Source organism: Pteropus medius, unplaced genomic scaffold (assembly GCF_902729225.1).
Source record: "Pteropus medius unplaced genomic scaffold, Ma_sr-lr_union100, whole genome shotgun sequence".
Classification (NCBI taxonomy): domain Eukaryota; kingdom Metazoa; phylum Chordata; class Mammalia; order Chiroptera; family Pteropodidae; genus Pteropus; species Pteropus medius.
The window spans coordinates 8943308-8959533 of record NW_024352783.1 but is presented as its reverse complement, the minus strand read 5'-3'; the positions used below and the strand labels follow the sequence as shown (position 1 = coordinate 8959533).

Below are 16226 nucleotides of genomic sequence, written 5' to 3'. Positions count from 1 at the left end.
GAGTAGTGCTATTCACAATAGCCAAAACATGGAAACAGCTCAAATGTTCATCAGTGGATAAATAGATATACAAATTTTAGTATGTACATAAAAAGAAATGTTATTCATCCATATAAAGGAATGAATTAGTGATACAAGTTAAAATGTAGATGAATCTCTTAAACATTACAGTAAGTGAAAGAAACCAGATTAAAAAGGCCAGATATTGTATGATTCCATTTATATGAAATATGCAGAATAGGCAAATCTGTAAGAGACAGAAAGTAGGATAGTGATTGCCAGAGGGAAGAGAGGTATGGAGAAAGACCTCGATGGGTACTGGGTTTTGCCTTAGAGCAAATGTTTTGGAACTAGATAGAGGTGGTGATTATATAATGTTGTAAATATACTAAAAAACACTGAATTGTTCAGTTAAAAATGATTAACTTTATGTTATGTGCATTTTATCTTGATAATACAAAATAATGGGCATTTGGGATTTAAAGGCTTTGAGGCCTTGGTAATTAAAGATCCCTTAGTCACCTGACATCCTGCAGAGATGTACTGAAGAACAAATCCTGTGCTGGTCATGATAGGAGTACAGGTGATCACCAAGAGGTGCAATGGCATAGCCCATGAATTAGACAGGTACAGGGATGCACAGAAGTGATGATAGCTCAGCACAGCCTTAAGGATGACTAAAGTTCACCAAGTAGACCAAAGAGTAGAAGGACATTGAAGTTTGGGGTATAACAGTCTGGTTAGTGTAAAGTTGGGAACAGCAAGAAATGGAGCTAAACAGGGGCTGGGCCCAAGGTCTTACACTGGATCATATAAGTAGTGAGGGCCATTGAAAGGTAATTTTTAAAATTTATATTTATATATATATTTTCAATTATAGTTGACATACAATATTATATTAGTTTCAGTTACAACACAGTGATGAGACATTTATATAATTTACGAAGTGATCACCTCAATCCAGTACCCATCTGACAACACACATAGTTATTACAATACTATTGATTATATTCACCACGCTATGCTCTACATCTCCATGACTATTTTGTATCTACCAATTTGTATCTCTCAATCCACTACCCCTTCACACATCCCTTCGCCCCCTAATCTGACAACCATCAAAATGCTCTCTGTATCCATGAGCTTGTCTCTGTTGTTTGTTTATCCTGTTCTCTAGATGCCATGTATAACATTTGTCTTTCTCAGTTTGACTTACTCCTCTTGGCTCAGTACCCTCTAGGTCCATCCATGTTGTTGCAGATGGCAGGATTTCATTCTTTTTTATGGCTGAGTAATATTTCATTGTATATCTCTACCACCTCTTCTTATCCATTCATGCATTGATAGACACCCAGGATGTCTCCATGTCTTAGCTACTGTAAATAATGTGACAATGAACATGTGGATTCACATGTCCCTTCAAAGTTATGTTTTGGATTTCTTCAGATAAATGCCCAAAAGTGGGATAACTGGGTCCTTCTTTGTCTCTCGTTATAGCTTTTGTTTTAAAATCTGTTTTGTCTTTGTCCCCAGATTCTGGCACACAATTCCTTAAACCCTTGGAATTTCCAGTGATAAGACTATCTTTTGTATGCTAGTGAGATGACTGGCTATTGGGGGCCCCTAAATAACTTAAGGATGGGGGATGGTCTACAGAAAGACCAACGCATGATTACAGGGTTGGGAAATTTCAGCCCACCCCCAACCCAAACTCCAGGAGGAGAGAGGGGCTGGAAATTGAGTTAGCCACCAATGGCCAATGATTTAATCAATCATGCCTACCTAATAAAGCCTCCATAAAAATTCATACACAATGAATGGGGTTTGAAGAGCTTCCAAATGGGTAAACACATCCACATGCCAGGTGGGTGATATACCCCACCTCCATAGGGACAGAAGCTCTTGTGCTAAGGATCTTTCTGGACCTTACTCTACATATCTCTTCATCTGGCTGTTCAACTGTCTCCTTTATCATATCCATTATAATAACCAGTTATAGTAAGTAAAGTGTTTCCCTGAGTTCTCTGAGCCATTCTAGCAAATTATCAATCTGATGAGGGGGTTGTAGGAATTCCTGATTTATAGAAAGTTGTTAGAAAGTATGGGAGGCCCAGGACTTGTGACTGGTATGTGAAGTGGGGTCAGTCTTGTGAGACTGTGCCCTTACCCTATGGGATCTGTGCTAACTCAGGTAGACAGTATAAAATTTAATTGAACTACAGGACACTCAGGTTGTGTCCAGAGAGATGGAGAATTGGTTGGTGTGGGAAAACCCACACATTAGGTGTCAAAGTGATGTATGAAAACACGACATAGGAGCTTCCACATGAGATGGATGCAGCTTACAGGGTGTAATGTGGATGGCTTCTTGGCTGACCAGGTCCCAGGCATTTTTGGGTGAGATGGATCAGAAGAATTGGATCTGTGAGTGTGGTCATTTTGGGTTAAACGGGGTATGTCTTTGTCCCCAAATTCTGGTACACAGTTCCTTAAACTCTTGGAATTTCCAGTGATAAGAGTGGAATGTGATTGAAATTTCTCCTTTGTGTTCTCTGCTGCCACCTTCTCCCTGGCCCTGTCCATCAGCTCCTCATGACCAAGTCCAAGACTTTTGATCAGAACAAGGAGTGGGGTGAGATTGTTATCTCTAAGTGGTTTATTTCCTTCTGGGACCTAGGCTGAGTAGAGGAGCCCAAATATTATTTTTTCAATTGCTTTATCTTCAGGAGACAGTTTTAATAAACCTGAGTCTTTTATGGGTACAAAAGCTAGCTTTTGATTTACAATACCTTTCTAGCAATCGCTTGGTGGGGAACAAAATGTCATTTGAAGGCAAGGGTATTTGGGGAGAGGGAAGTCTGAGCCTGCTTGAGTTTACTATGAGCCATGTGAAGGGATTAATCTTTAAACCCTCCACCTCAGGTTACCGAATAACAGGCACGGTTATTTTTGCAGGCCAGCATGTTCCCTGTAGCAGCCACTCACTCATTAACACTTCTGGAAGAGCTAAGTGTCCAGGTTAAACTCCAAATGCATTGCAAAACTATAGACCATGTCACTGAGACACCCTCATGGCTATGAACACTGATTTAATTAGTGAGTGAATATCAGAGCAGAAAGGACCTGATGGCATCTGATGGAACCAGAGCCACCACTGCCACCAATGTGGGAGGATCTGGGGTCAGATCTAGAGTTAATTACAGGCTTGCCTCTTAAGTGGATGTGAAATGACAGATGGTTCAGCCTTCTGGCCTCCATTCCTGACTGTGATGTCACCTGCTCTGAGTGGTTTGCTGAGGACAAAATGGGACAGTGTGCAGAAAAGCTAAGCATGATCCTCAGCCTCAGGCAAACACTTGCTAGATATTGGATCCCTCCATGGTTCTGGGGAGACCGTGGGGACCTGAACAGATGGTCAAGATAAAGGGCTTGGGCCTGTTTCACTGGTCTAGAAAGAGAGAGAAAATTTGGAGACAGGTCTTTATTGCCCAACATGAGACCTTCTGGAACCAGGACTGTCATGGCTAGAAATGAATCACATAGTGTGAGAGTCACCATCCCAGGTCCTTCTCGATCTACTTACAGCCCAATGGCCGCAGGACACAGCTGCCCATCAAGGCAGTGTACCCAGAGGTGAGGCATCTGTCGCCAACCCTCCATGCTTTTTATAAGAATTAAATGTAGGTCGAGCCACCCATTAGGTAACTGAGCCCTTTCCGGGACTATTCTAGTTGCCTTTGGATCCATTAAATGCCCTTTATTTTCCCAAACCTTCTCTGAATTTAAGGAGGCTCCCCTCCTCCTCCCTCTCTTTCAGCTCTCCCCAAAGGGGAGGGGTGGGGAGTGGAGGAAACCGAGATGCACTTTGAAGCAGTTTCCCTACACGCGGCCACACCGTGGGCTGGAGGTGCCACCTTCCTGCTCGGTTTAATGATCAATTTATTTCTGCCAGGAAGTCCTATCCAACCTGGTTTGACCCCCGTTCCTTCTAGCTCAGAGTGGGTGCCTGCTACAAGATGGCAGTGGACAACTCCACCAGTGGCCCCCACACTCTTGGGCCACAGCTGTTTGTGGCTGACATCATCGTCATCATGGTGTACTTTGCCCTGAATGTGGCCGTGGGCATATGGGTAAGAGGACCGAACCCAGGTGTGGGAACTGAGTGGCATGTCCCTGCGGCATCTGCGTCATCTCCTGGGGTGGCCTGTGCCCGCTGGGGTCCTGCTCCCAGCCCTGGGGTAGATTTGTTGGAGACTTTGACCAATCTCCTTTCTCTCTCTGGGCAATGGTTTCTCAACTCACGAAATAAGGAAGGGGAAGTCCTCTCTAAGGGGCAGGCATTATAGGAAGCTCATTGGGCTTTTATATAGCTGGGGGCCCCAGTGCAGAACGTCGTCTTCTTGACCTCTGTCTCCCTGATTTTAAATGGGCTCCCAAGGCAAACATTTGCCTGAACAACAGAATCACAGGGGTTCCCAGTTGTCCTTCAGATCTGCTGGGTCAGAATCCAGAGACGGAAGGAGCATGCTGGGCTTGGTTATCCGGATTTTTAACAAGCTCTCCAGAGCATCAGTGTCCGCCATCTAGCCCAATTTATAAGCCAGTTTCTCTCATCCTTGATTAAAAAAAAAGGGACATGATCTGAGCCCATCCCAGAATTCAGTGGAATGGGGCCGCTGCTGTGCAGGTGCCATGCACATCGTTTGTCCTCCCACCGTGGTGGCGGGGTTTGTGGTGGTGGTGGTGTTGGTATTAGTGGCTGTGGTGTTAGTGATGGTGGTGGTGATCACAGAGGTGTTGCTTTTGGCGGTGGTAGCAGTGATGGTTGTGGTAGCAATGGCGGTGATGGTGATAGTAGTGAGAGTGGTCATGGTCATAGTGGTGGTTGTGGTGGGGGCAGTGGTGGTGTTGGTCATAATGGTGGTGGTGGTGGCAACAGTGGTGGTTGTGATATTGGTGGTGATAGCGGTGGTAGTAGTAAAAGCAGCCACAACAGCAGCAGTAATTTAAATTTATTCTTTTGTGATTAAGTAGTAAATCATCATCGTGGCCATCAGGAAAGCTGGGCTGTAGTCTTGCCTCTGTCTGTTACTTGGAGCTCGTTAGTTAACCTCTCTGGCCCCCAGTTTCCCCAAACACACAACATGGATATCTGTGCAGCCCACCTCCCAGGGCTCTTCCAAGGAGCATTGGGGGCTGGTGGATATGAGAATCTGGTGCCAGTCATAGAGGGCAATGTTCCTGGGAGTGTCAGTGGCTGGCACTGACACTTCAGAGGAGGGGCATCTGCGTGGTACAGAATAGGCAACTGAGCCTTTCTGGATGGGATCAGGTGAGAGCCAGGCCAGGAAGAGGAGTGAGAGGGCTTTCATGGCCAGCACTAGTGGGGAATTTAGTTGGAAGCACACACCTAAGAAAGGTGTTTGGGCATTTGAAGCCAGGCCCTATCCTGCTCAGTGACTTAGCCCTTGCTGGCCTGGACCCACCTCTCCAAGCTCAGCCTAGCTGGTGCCCAGGCAGCAGGGTCAGTGGAGTTGTGAAAGTTCCTTCACCAGCCCAGCCGGGTGCAGCTGGCAGAGAGCTATGAGCATATGCAGAAAAGAGCCACATGAGGAGGGTACGAGAACCAGATCCCACAGGGTGCTCGTGGCCCAGAGGCAGACAGAGCAAGCTGGGCAAGTATCACTCTGCAAAAGTGCTCTGACTGTGAGGTTAGAAGCACCAGGGGAGGGCCTTCGAGGAGGTGCTCCTGGGGGAGAGGACCATGAGTTAAACCTTTACATCTGTTAGAGTATTTGTTAACAAGTGACAGAAATCCTATTTCAAATGAGATTAAATAGTGAAGGAAATGTAATGGCGTCCTGCTGAAAAGTCCAGCAATAGGGAAGACTTCAGGTGTAGTGTGATCCAGGGGTTCACAGTATCATCAAGGCTGTGGCTACACTTCACTGTCGTTCTCTCAGCCTCTGTCCATGTGCGGCTTTGTCCTGGGCCCAGTTTTCTTCATGGAGGCAAGTTGCCCAGCTTAGTGATTGAGTCTGGATTTAAATTCTGACTCTACCACTTACTAGCTGGGTGTCCTTTCACCTCTGAAAGCCTTGGTTTCCTTGTTGGTAATATGGGAATGATTATGGTACCAGCTTCATGGGGCTGTCGTGAGGACTGAAAACTTCATACAGGTAAAGCATTTGGAACCAACTCTGCCACAAAGGGGCTCTCAGTGGACATTAACTAGGTATATGTGGCTGCCAGCAACCCCCAGAGCCTCAGCTTCCTTGTCTACCTCCCAGGAAGCCGGGAGCAATCCCAGCTACACTGACTACACCCTCTTAAGTAAGTGACTTTCCCTGAACGAAGAGTGACAGCTAAGGAATGTGATAGGCTCAGGGCCCCTGAAGGCTAGAGGTTGGGTTGGGACCACTTGAACCAATTGCTGGGAAAGACAAGACCCCCTGGAGAAGAAAAAGGGAAATAAGGAGACAATTGGCAATGCCCACTATATCCTTGAGAGATGAGAAGACATGTTAGAAAAAAGCACTAGTTAAAGCCAGAGCGACTCTGGGTCTGTGCGGTTCATAGCCTACGCAGTTGGATGTGGCTGTCCTTGCTAAGACTGTGGGAGTCTTCAGTACATTCGGTACAGCTGGATCACAGGGACAGAGAGAGAGTAGGGGGGGCTGGGGCTGGAGAAAGGCAAGAAGGAGCCACATCAAAAGCTTTGAATGGCAGATCCAGACAATTTGAAGAGGCTTAATCATCTTGAAAATGGGATGTTGGGCAATTAAAGTCAGAAAGAAAGTAGCCTATATAGTAATTGATATTTTGTAATTCAGCCTTATGTTATATGTACCTTGTGAAAAAGGAATGCGAAATATATATCTAAATACACCTCCTGTATCCCTCTTTTCAAATTTCTCCTATTTTCAATTTCATATCTTTTCAATTTCCCTCATCCGGATAGCACTAAATGGGGGCTTGAAAAAGCCACCAATTCACTGACCATTACTGAATGCTTGCCAGGTCCCAGGTGCCATTGTCAGCATGTTACATGTATCAACTCATTAAACCTAAGAAAAGCCCTATGAGAGAACTTTTAGGCCCTTGTTACAGAAGAGGAAACTGTAACTTTTAGGCCCTTGTTACAGAAGAGGAAACTGAGGCACATAGGTTAAGTCACTTGCCCAAAGTCACATGGCTAGGAGGAGCCAGGATTTGCTTCCAGGCAAATTTCAGATTTTTAATTTCATACACATGGAGCATAAATTTCTATACTCCACTCAAAAGAGCATGTATGAATATCCAATAATTTGTTGATAATTTGTTGAAATGTCATAATTTGTTGAAATTTATCAAGAATATAAATATTAGAAATGAGACATTAAGGCCAAAGGGCTCGCAGATTCTGTGGCTAAAAGTCCTAATCAGGAGGCAAAAAAAGACAGCCCAGCTCAGTGGCTTACTATGGAATGATCTCAGGGAGGTCAAAACTTAGACTTGACCTTTAGGGCCACAGTAACTGCCCTGAGGCTGTTTAGAGTGTCAAGGATAAGAAACATGGGGGAGCCTGGCTCAGCCAGCTGTTCACAGTCATCGGCTCTCTGTTATGTCTATGTCCATCTCTCCCCCAGGCTAAGAGCTCCCCCAGGGGGAGCTACTCAGTGGGGCTGGGTGATGGTCTGGAGTAGGCTGGAAATGAGTGAAGTCCTGGAGAAGCTGACTGCTGTGCCCAGGGAGAGGGGTGGCAAGCTGTGGGTGGGGAGCTGGCTGGCTTTCTTCATTTTTTTAAATTGAGTAATATTCACAAAACATAAAACTCACCATCTTAACCATTTTGAAATGTACGATTCAGTGGCACTTAGTACATTCACAATGTTGTGCAATCATTGCTTCTGTCTAGTTCCAAAACATTTTCATCACCCAAAAGGAAACCCCATACCTATCAGCAGTCATTCCCCACTCTCTTCAGCCCCTGGCAAACACTAATCTACTTTCTGTCTTTATGAATTTACCTATTCTAGACATTCATATAAATGGAGCCACACCACATGTGGCCTCTCTTTTACCTGACAGAATGTTTTCAAGGGTCACCCATGTATTACTACTTCATTTTTTTATGTTTATATAATATTCCATTGTGTGGAGAGACCACGTTTTATCCATTCGTCAGCTGATGGACATTTGGGTTGTTTCCACCTTTTGGCTATTTTGAATACTGCTGCTATGAACACTCATGTAGGAGTTTTGTCTAAACACCTGTTTTCAGTTCTCTTAGATATGCACGTTGGAGTAGAGTTGCTGGGCCATAGGGTAATTGTATGTTTAACTCTCTGAGGAACTACCAGACTATTTTCCTCAGCAGCAGCACCATTTTCCAGCAATGCATAAGGGTTCCAGTTTCTACCTCTGTTCTTGCAGGCCTCCTGTCGAGCCAGCAGGAACACGGTGACTGGCTACTTCCTGGCAAGCCGAGACATGACATGGTGGCCGGTAAGTGCACCCTGACTCCTCCTTCCCCTCCTTCCAGTGGAGCCACATTTGACCTCTAAGTCAGCCAGCATCTGCATCCCTGAGGTCACTTCCCAGGCCGGCTCAAGCAGGTGGTGATGGGGCAGGCTGAAGCTGGCAGGGGGTCCCAAAGCTGCGGGTGTTGGGGTGGGGTGCTGGAAATTGTATGAAGGGCAGGGACTTTGGGGTCTGGGTGGGCCTGCAGCTGATTCTTTTTGCTCTCTCTTCTCCAGATCGGAGCCTCCCTCTTTGCCAGCAGTGAGGGTTCAGGCCTCTTCATCGGACTGGCAGGCTCTGGTGCAGCGGGAGGACTGGCTGTGGCAGGCTTTGAGTGGAATGTGAGCTCCAAGATGGCAGGCGTAGACTATGGGAGGGCACAGCCACATTGAAAGCCCTGGATAGGGGCTCCATTGGAGTGTACCCCTAGATGGCCAGAGGGGCATCTCCCAGCAACTTGGGTCAGCCAATGTCCAGACGGTCTCTGTGCAGTGGTATTTGTGGAGAAGTCTGGTCTTCAGGATGTCAAAGTACTGAACAAACCAGCAGGAAAAAAGCTGTTAGCCTTGGCCCCCAGTCATCTGTTTACAGAAATGCAAGGAGGGGAAAGGGCTGCCTCAAGTTCTAATGGCAAGTTAGGCCTCTATACCCTGGTCCCAGTTTCATTTCTGGAGCAGGGCTTGTGGGAGCTGTGCCCACTTTTTTTACCTGCCTCTGTCTCCCACAGGCCACATACGTGCTGCTGGCCCTGGCGTGGGTGTTTGTGCCCATCTACATCTCCTCGGAGGTGAGCCTGCTCCTGGGGCCTCAGGGTGGCCTTACCTGGGTCTGGGCCTTGGTCCAATTTGGTGACAGTGATGGGCAGGACTCCCTGGCTTCATTCACAAGTCAGTGAACCCTCAGAGCTTGATTCGTTATTAATCCAATTAACATTCCTATCAACCAACAAAGGCAGGTCCCCTGGGAGCCTAGGTACATGTCTGCTGGTTTCAAATGCCCTTGCATGCTGCATCTTAGGGATGATACTCCATCTACCTGGGCACATAGCGCACACCTGGGCTACACATCTTGATGGCACACCTGGGCAACACTGTCTTTGACTTTGCCTGCTCCTTTGGCCCCAGCTGAGCAGTCTAAGTCCAGCAGATTCTATTTCCTGGATCTCTCTCAGTCTGTTCCCTGCTCGGTCCCTCAGCCACCTTTCCCATCCAGCCTCAACATAACTCATCTGGATTTGTCATAATAGCTTCTAAACTTGTCCCTCTGTCCCTAGCCATGAACCCTCCAATCAGTTCCTCAGATCAGCCCTGAAGAGGCAATATAAGCCTGCCATTCCCCTAAAACCTTTATGATATGGTCAGAGACCCTAGCCTGGAATTCAAGGCCCAGTGTAGGCTGGGGTCTTGCCCTTGAGTAGCTCCCAGCCCTGAATGCTGGGCATGATCTTAGGGGAGTGCTTAACCCCTGCCCCTCATGCCTCCCCCAGATCGTCACCATGCCTGAATACATCGAGAAGCGCTATGGAGGCCAGCGGATACGCATGTACCTGTCTGTCTTGTCTCTGCTGATGTCCGTCTTCACTAAGATATCGGTGAGCTGCCCCCACCCCAGCTTCCAGCCAGCATTGCTTGAAAACCTCCGCTGTGGAGGACCCTCAAACAGACTTGACATCTTCTCACCCATCTCTGCCTTGTTTAACAGCTGGGGGAACTGAGGCCCAGAGAGGGACGATGACTTGCTCAGGGTCAAACTAAGAGTTTGTGACAGCTGGTTCAGGGCCCTCACAGTGTAGGCTCAGCAGCCAACATCGTTGGGGCAGAATGTAGGTCCTGTCGCTCCTGCTTTTCCTCAGATTCTAGATAGGGGCGTGTCAGGGGGTTTCCCAGTATCAGGGATTGGTGGTGGGGTCCCAGTTCCACCTCCCTTCTTCCCTGGGCCTACACCGAGGTGAGCCAGGACTTCCCACTAGGGGGCGCGGAAAGCCTTTGCAGTCTGGGCATTTCAGAGGCCACATGGAGCCGACCTCCTGCCTCACTAGTGGCTGGTCAGCTCCATCACAAACTGATCCCTAGCAGCACTCTCCTGGCATTGGGGTGCAATTGCAGTAGGAACTTCCAGGCTTCTTTTCCTTGGGGGTCTGGGTCTGGTCCTGCTGGAAAGTTAAGAGCAAAAAGCACACCAGAATGTCCATCGGAACTTGCTGATGGCTTGTTTTGTCCAAGCCCCTGATTTTATATAGGGAAACCAAGGCCCAGGGAGGAAATATAACTTGTCCCAAGCCTACTGGTGACTTCATGGCAGTGCCAAGCCTTCTGGTTCTCATTCCCCCAGCCCTTGACCCCTAGGGCTTTCTAGCCTCCTTCTGCCCCAGCTTCTGACAGGGCTCAGGAGGCAGGGGTCCTGAGCCTGAGGCCTGGGTTGGCCTGCTTCTGGCTGAGTGAACCTGGACAAGACCCTGAGCCTTGCTTACCAAACGTGGAGGACTGGCTATGCCTGGCTCATGCAGTGTCTGTAGGGGGTTGACGAGAGCTGGAGAGTGCTTAGTGAGGCCCAGCTTTCTCCCCAGTGGCAAAGTCACCTCATGGGTCCTCTTCAAATTGTCTTTGGGACTAGGCAAACCCAGAGATGTCATTGATTTTGTGGAGGCTTAGAGGCAGAGGCCTCGATGGTTGTCCAGGAGCCGCAGGCAGGGCTTATTCCTAGAAATAAGGCCCTGGAAGGGTGACTGCTTCTCAGTGGCCCCAGGGCAGGCCTGGGGTCTACCTGGAACCCTCACTGGGCCCCAACTTGGGGTCGGACCCGACATTTGACCTGCTCTTCCCCAACCTTGGGCTGGAGACCCTGGGAGCCTTGGCCGAGCCTCTACCTGTGCTGTGCGTGTACAGGACGACTCCACGGGGGCCCAGAGCATCTTGTTCTTGTGAGCAAGTTTCCCAGGTTAGTTAGCAAGCAAACATCATACAGCCTTCCATATTAGATGCTGTCAGAGTATCATCAGAGGTTTTCAGAGACCAGAGGACCTGGCTTTGCACTGCTCTTGAGGCCCAGGTCAGAATTTTCCATTCATTCTCCTCCTTCCTCTCACACATTTCCTAGCTCCCTATACCAGCCATCCTGCTAGAACAAGGGATACAGAAAAAATAAGACCTGATCCCTGCTCTCCATGGGCTGGCACTGCAGTGGGTGGCAGATGTTTACACAGGGAGGACAAGCATGGACCTCAGAAGAGAGGCTTTGGCAGAACTTGTCGAAGGTGGCATTTGAATAGAGCTTTAATGGAGAAAGGGACACAGAGGAGGGAATGGGGAACAAATGCCAAGGAGAGGTGGCGTGGTGTGGGATGTGTCTGGGGATGGTCAGGTCAGGACGCCTAGACTCTAGGGGTCTCTAAGTCAGACATTTCTGGGGACCAGAGAGGAAACTGTGAGTAGGAGCTGGGAGTGAGGTGACAGAGAATAGTGGAGACTGAGGTGAACCAGACACCATGCTCCAGCATCCACACAAAACAGACCTGTGTGTCGCGTTTGGCTCTCGGGCTGACAGTGTCCCATCCCTGGCCTAGAGGGCTGCAGTGAGGGATGAGGCTGGGGTTCTATTTAGTAAGGGGTTGAAGTACCCAAACAACATTGAGGGCTTTAAGCAGCGTATGTCATTGTCAGGTTTACATTAATGCCTCTAGCTCCTCTCAGAGGACAGACTGGAAGGGATAGAGGTGAGAAGAAAGGGGGGCCCCAGTGGAGTGTGGCGAGGCAGAGCTGTGGGCCTAGGGAGTTCTTTTATCCCGTTTCATCCTGTTGATATTCTGTGGTAGGGTTTATATCTCACACTCAGAGCAAGCTAAAGTGAGTGGTTTGGGTGGGACTTCCAGAATGGTGGAGGGTTTAAGCAGGAGAGTCCTTAGAGACTACCTTGTCCTGCAACCTTAGTTTACAGATGAGACAATTGAGACCTAGAGAGTGGCTGTCACTTGCTAAAGGTCACAATGAATCAGGCAGAGATCACAGAACCCGGCTCTGCCTCCCAGGCCAGGGGCCCAATCACTGCCAGGACATAACACTTCAAACTTTACTTTGTGATGGGGGCGATTCAGTTTACCCACCTATAAAATGGGGAGCAACCACTGACGTTAAGGCTGGAGCTTCAGCATCAAAGCTGGGGCTGCCTGGATGAAGCAGAGAGGGAGTACTTATTGTTGGGCTTGGTTTGGGAGGACCTGGGGCCATCCTGACTGATGGCCCCGGGCTGAGGCTGTTTGAAGTGCATGCACCCAGAGGTCCTGACCTCACTGAGCTGAGCCTCAGGAATGCCTCGTGTGCCTGCACTTACAGTTCCCATCCCAGCTGCAACCTGTCCAGACAGACACCACAGGGCTCGCCTGCTGCCAAATCTTCGGGGGGACCCTGATCTGCAGAAAGAACATGCCATGGCAGGATACAGAGATTACTACACTGACCCTCAGATGGGGTTAGGGGGAACTGAGGTCCAGCTCTATCATTGTGTGGCTCTGGGCCATTTTAACCTCTTGAAAATAGAGGAACCTGGCATGACATCCCAGGCCACTTGGAGTAAAGGCCAACCATGGCCTACAGAGTCCATCAAGACGCAGTCCCTGCTACCTTGCTGACCTCACTCCTCTCTCTCCTCCCTCTTGCACATGGCACTTTAGCCACACTGGCTTCCTTGCACTCCCTTGAACATGGCAGCCACAGTCCTACCTCAGGGGCTTTGCACTTGCTGTGGCCTCTGCCTGGAGTCTTCTTCCCTTGGATATCTACGTGGCTCACTCTCTCACCTCTCTTCAGTCTTCCAAATTTCACCTTCTCAATGAGGCCTACTCCTGCCCTAGCAGGTCCAGATGCCCTTACCTGCTCCCTCTTTTTCATACATGTATTATCTTCTGGTATGCTAAATAATTTACTTAGAATGTCTGTTGTCTGTCTCTCCCATTTTTTTCTCTTTGCTCATTGATGTATCTCTAGTCCCATCTCATGGGATCTGAATGAAATAATACATACCAGGGATTAGCTAATTTTCTTTTTACTAAAGGACTAGATAGTAAATATTTGTGGCTTTACAAGGCACATGCAAACTACAGCTGACCCTTGAACAGCATGGGCTTGAACTGCACAGGTCCACTTATACACAAATTTTTTTCAACAAATATATAACTGGCCCTCTGTATCTGTGGGTTTTGCATCCACATTTGGGAGTCTGAGGATGCAGAGGGCTAACTGTATGCATTGTTCTTACATAATTTTATATAAGGGACTTGAGCATTGGTGGACTTTGCTGTCTGCGGGGTCCTAGAATCAGTCACCTATGGATACAGAGGGACGGTATTTAAATCTTTGGGGAGTCAGAAGTTATACTTGAATTTTTGACTGTGTAGGGGTCAGTACCCATAACCCCATGTTGTTCAAGGGTCAATTGTATTCAACATTGCTGTTGGAGTGAAAAAAACAATACTAACGGGTGTGACTGGATTTGGGTCTGTGGGCTCCAGTGTGCCAACCCCTGATGTATGTTTGGTGACTATTTACTGAGTGCCTGTGGTGTGCCAGGCCCTGGGTGTGCCCGGATGATGAATGTATTTTTTGCTCTCAGGGAGCTTATGTTTCAGATAGATGAAATAAATAAACAGACCAATATTATTATAATAAATAGTAAAAGTGTGATTAAAAAAAAATGCAGGGCTGAAATTTAAAATGAGGGAGCAGGAGGAGTAGGGACCAGGCTTGCTTTAGAGAGAGTGGTCTGGGAAGAAAATGCTGGGCTTGCTGTGGCTTAAGGAAGCTGGTGGGGCTGGAGCATGTGGAACCAGGAGCTCTGGGAGAGGATGAGCAATGGCAGCAGGGGAGGAACAGCCAGATGGTGCAGGTGATGTGTATGGATTTTATTCTGCAGAGACCTCTGCTTTTCCTCTGAATAAGCCAAGTGCTAGAGGGACCAGTGAGGGGCTTCCAAAAAAAATGGGGCCCAGGGTGGGGACAGTGGAGGTGGGAAGAGTATTTTGGAGAGACAATCAACAGCAGTGGCTGGGTGCAAGGAGTGTGGCAAAGAAGATTCCAGAACCCCAAAGAAACGGTGATGGCCTCTACAGAGATGGACAAAGTTTGGGAGTAGGTGCCACTGGCATGATTTAGAGGGGAGTCACATGGTAAACTTGTGGTAAATGTCAGTACAGGGACCATCCCAGCTTCTCTGTTACCTCATGAAGGAAAGGAAAAAAGGGGGTGCTGTGTAGCGAGGTGGCCAGTGTAGGGGCAGGGTGAGGGCCCAAGCAAGGGGTGGCATGTGCTCATGGAGAACTTGGGGCTCAAGAGACAGCCCAGCCTGTAAATTAACTCAGTGGGACAGCTCCCCTCTCTCTCTCTCAGCCTGGCTCCATCTTGTATCCTGGGCTCATGGTTTTTGCAAGCTCCATGTGATGGTTCCAGAATGGGGTCTGCTTTCTCTGGGGACCCAGAAGCTCATGGTCCCCAGGGTCAGCCCAGAGGAAAGGCTGCATCCTTGGGCCCTCCCTCATGACTATGGGGCTTTAGGCAAGTTTTTTCACTTCACAGTAGTGCCTCCTCTGTGAAGGGTACTAGATCAAAGGATGCGGAGCATTGGATGAGACACTGAGCTCAGGGCAGCATGTGGCACACATGCAGGTTTACCAAGTACCTCAGTGGAGACTTCCTGGAAGAAGGAAATCTCAGAGGGTGGCACAGTTTCTGGGTATGAGATGAGAGGAAGAAGCCCCTGAAAGTAAAAGGCGTTGCATGGGCATGGCCTGGGCCTTACATTTGGGGAAGAAGGCACGGGAGATAGTAAGGACAGTTGGTGAGGAATGACTTTGGGGTCAATCACAGGAGCAAGCGGATGGCCCTGAACATCAGCCTATAAGCAGTGGGGAGCCACAGCAGGTTTCTGAGTGAGGGTGAATCAGTGGTTCTAGCCCAGTAAGGCCTTGGCTTGCCTTGTGCCCTTGAGAGTTGGCTTTCCTTTGAGACTTGGTTCCCTGCTGCCATCCTTTTGATTTTCTTGCCAAGGTTTTGCCACTGTGGACAAGTTCTTCGGTCTCGGCCTCTCCATCTGTGCCCATAGGGAGTTAGATGCTCCTGGGCCACCAGGGAAGGAGACACAGGAGGGTTGGCTCCCTCAGGTGCCACTTCCCTTCCCCTCCTCCAGCCTCTCCTGCTGGCAAGATGTCTGCAGAGGCCAGCAGAGATGGAGGAGGCTAAGTGCTCTCGCCACTGGCACAAGTTCCAATGTTGTCTCCACATCTACTCCCCTATTTTACAGATAAGGGCCACTGAGGCTTAGGAGGTAAAATGACCTGCTGGAAGCCACCTGGCTGGGACAGAATCCACCAGGGACACAGACCCAAGTCCCTATGGCTCTGGGTGTAGGGCTCTTAGCTTCTACCAGGCTGCAGCTTGCCGGGGCCCACAGGAGATAGAACTCGGCCTCCAGGAGAAGTCAGGTTGGACTGCGTGACGGGCCAGATGTCACCTAAAATTCCTCATCTGGGGAATCCCTGGAGCCTGCAGGCAACTGCACACTCACCGGTATACTTCTAACAGCAGCAGCAGGCCCTCACTAGATGCCATGTAGGATCCTGGAGGGAAGACAGCAGTTAATGTCCCACCTCCACACCTTCGCCTGTGCTGTTCCTGTTGCCTGTCAGACTCCTCATTGTTCTTTGGGGACTACCACCATGGAAGAAGGAAGGAAGAACT

The 16226-nt window shown here is 48.6% G+C and overlaps 1 protein-coding gene across 1 annotated transcript in view; it reads left to right on the top strand.

Annotated features, from left to right (window-relative positions):
• The first annotated feature begins 3985 nt into the window (after nucleotides 1-3985).
• The window catches only part of SLC5A10 (solute carrier family 5 member 10), a 60713-nt gene continuing 48472 nt past the window's right edge, over nucleotides 3986-16226 (top strand). The window contains 5 exon segments of the mRNA XM_039847521.1: nucleotides 3986-4130; nucleotides 8416-8487; nucleotides 8739-8843; nucleotides 9230-9289; nucleotides 9989-10093. Of these exon segments, the coding sequence (XP_039703455.1) occupies nucleotides 4017-4130; nucleotides 8416-8487; nucleotides 8739-8843; nucleotides 9230-9289; nucleotides 9989-10093 (456 nt within the window). The 5' untranslated portion in view covers nucleotides 3986-4016.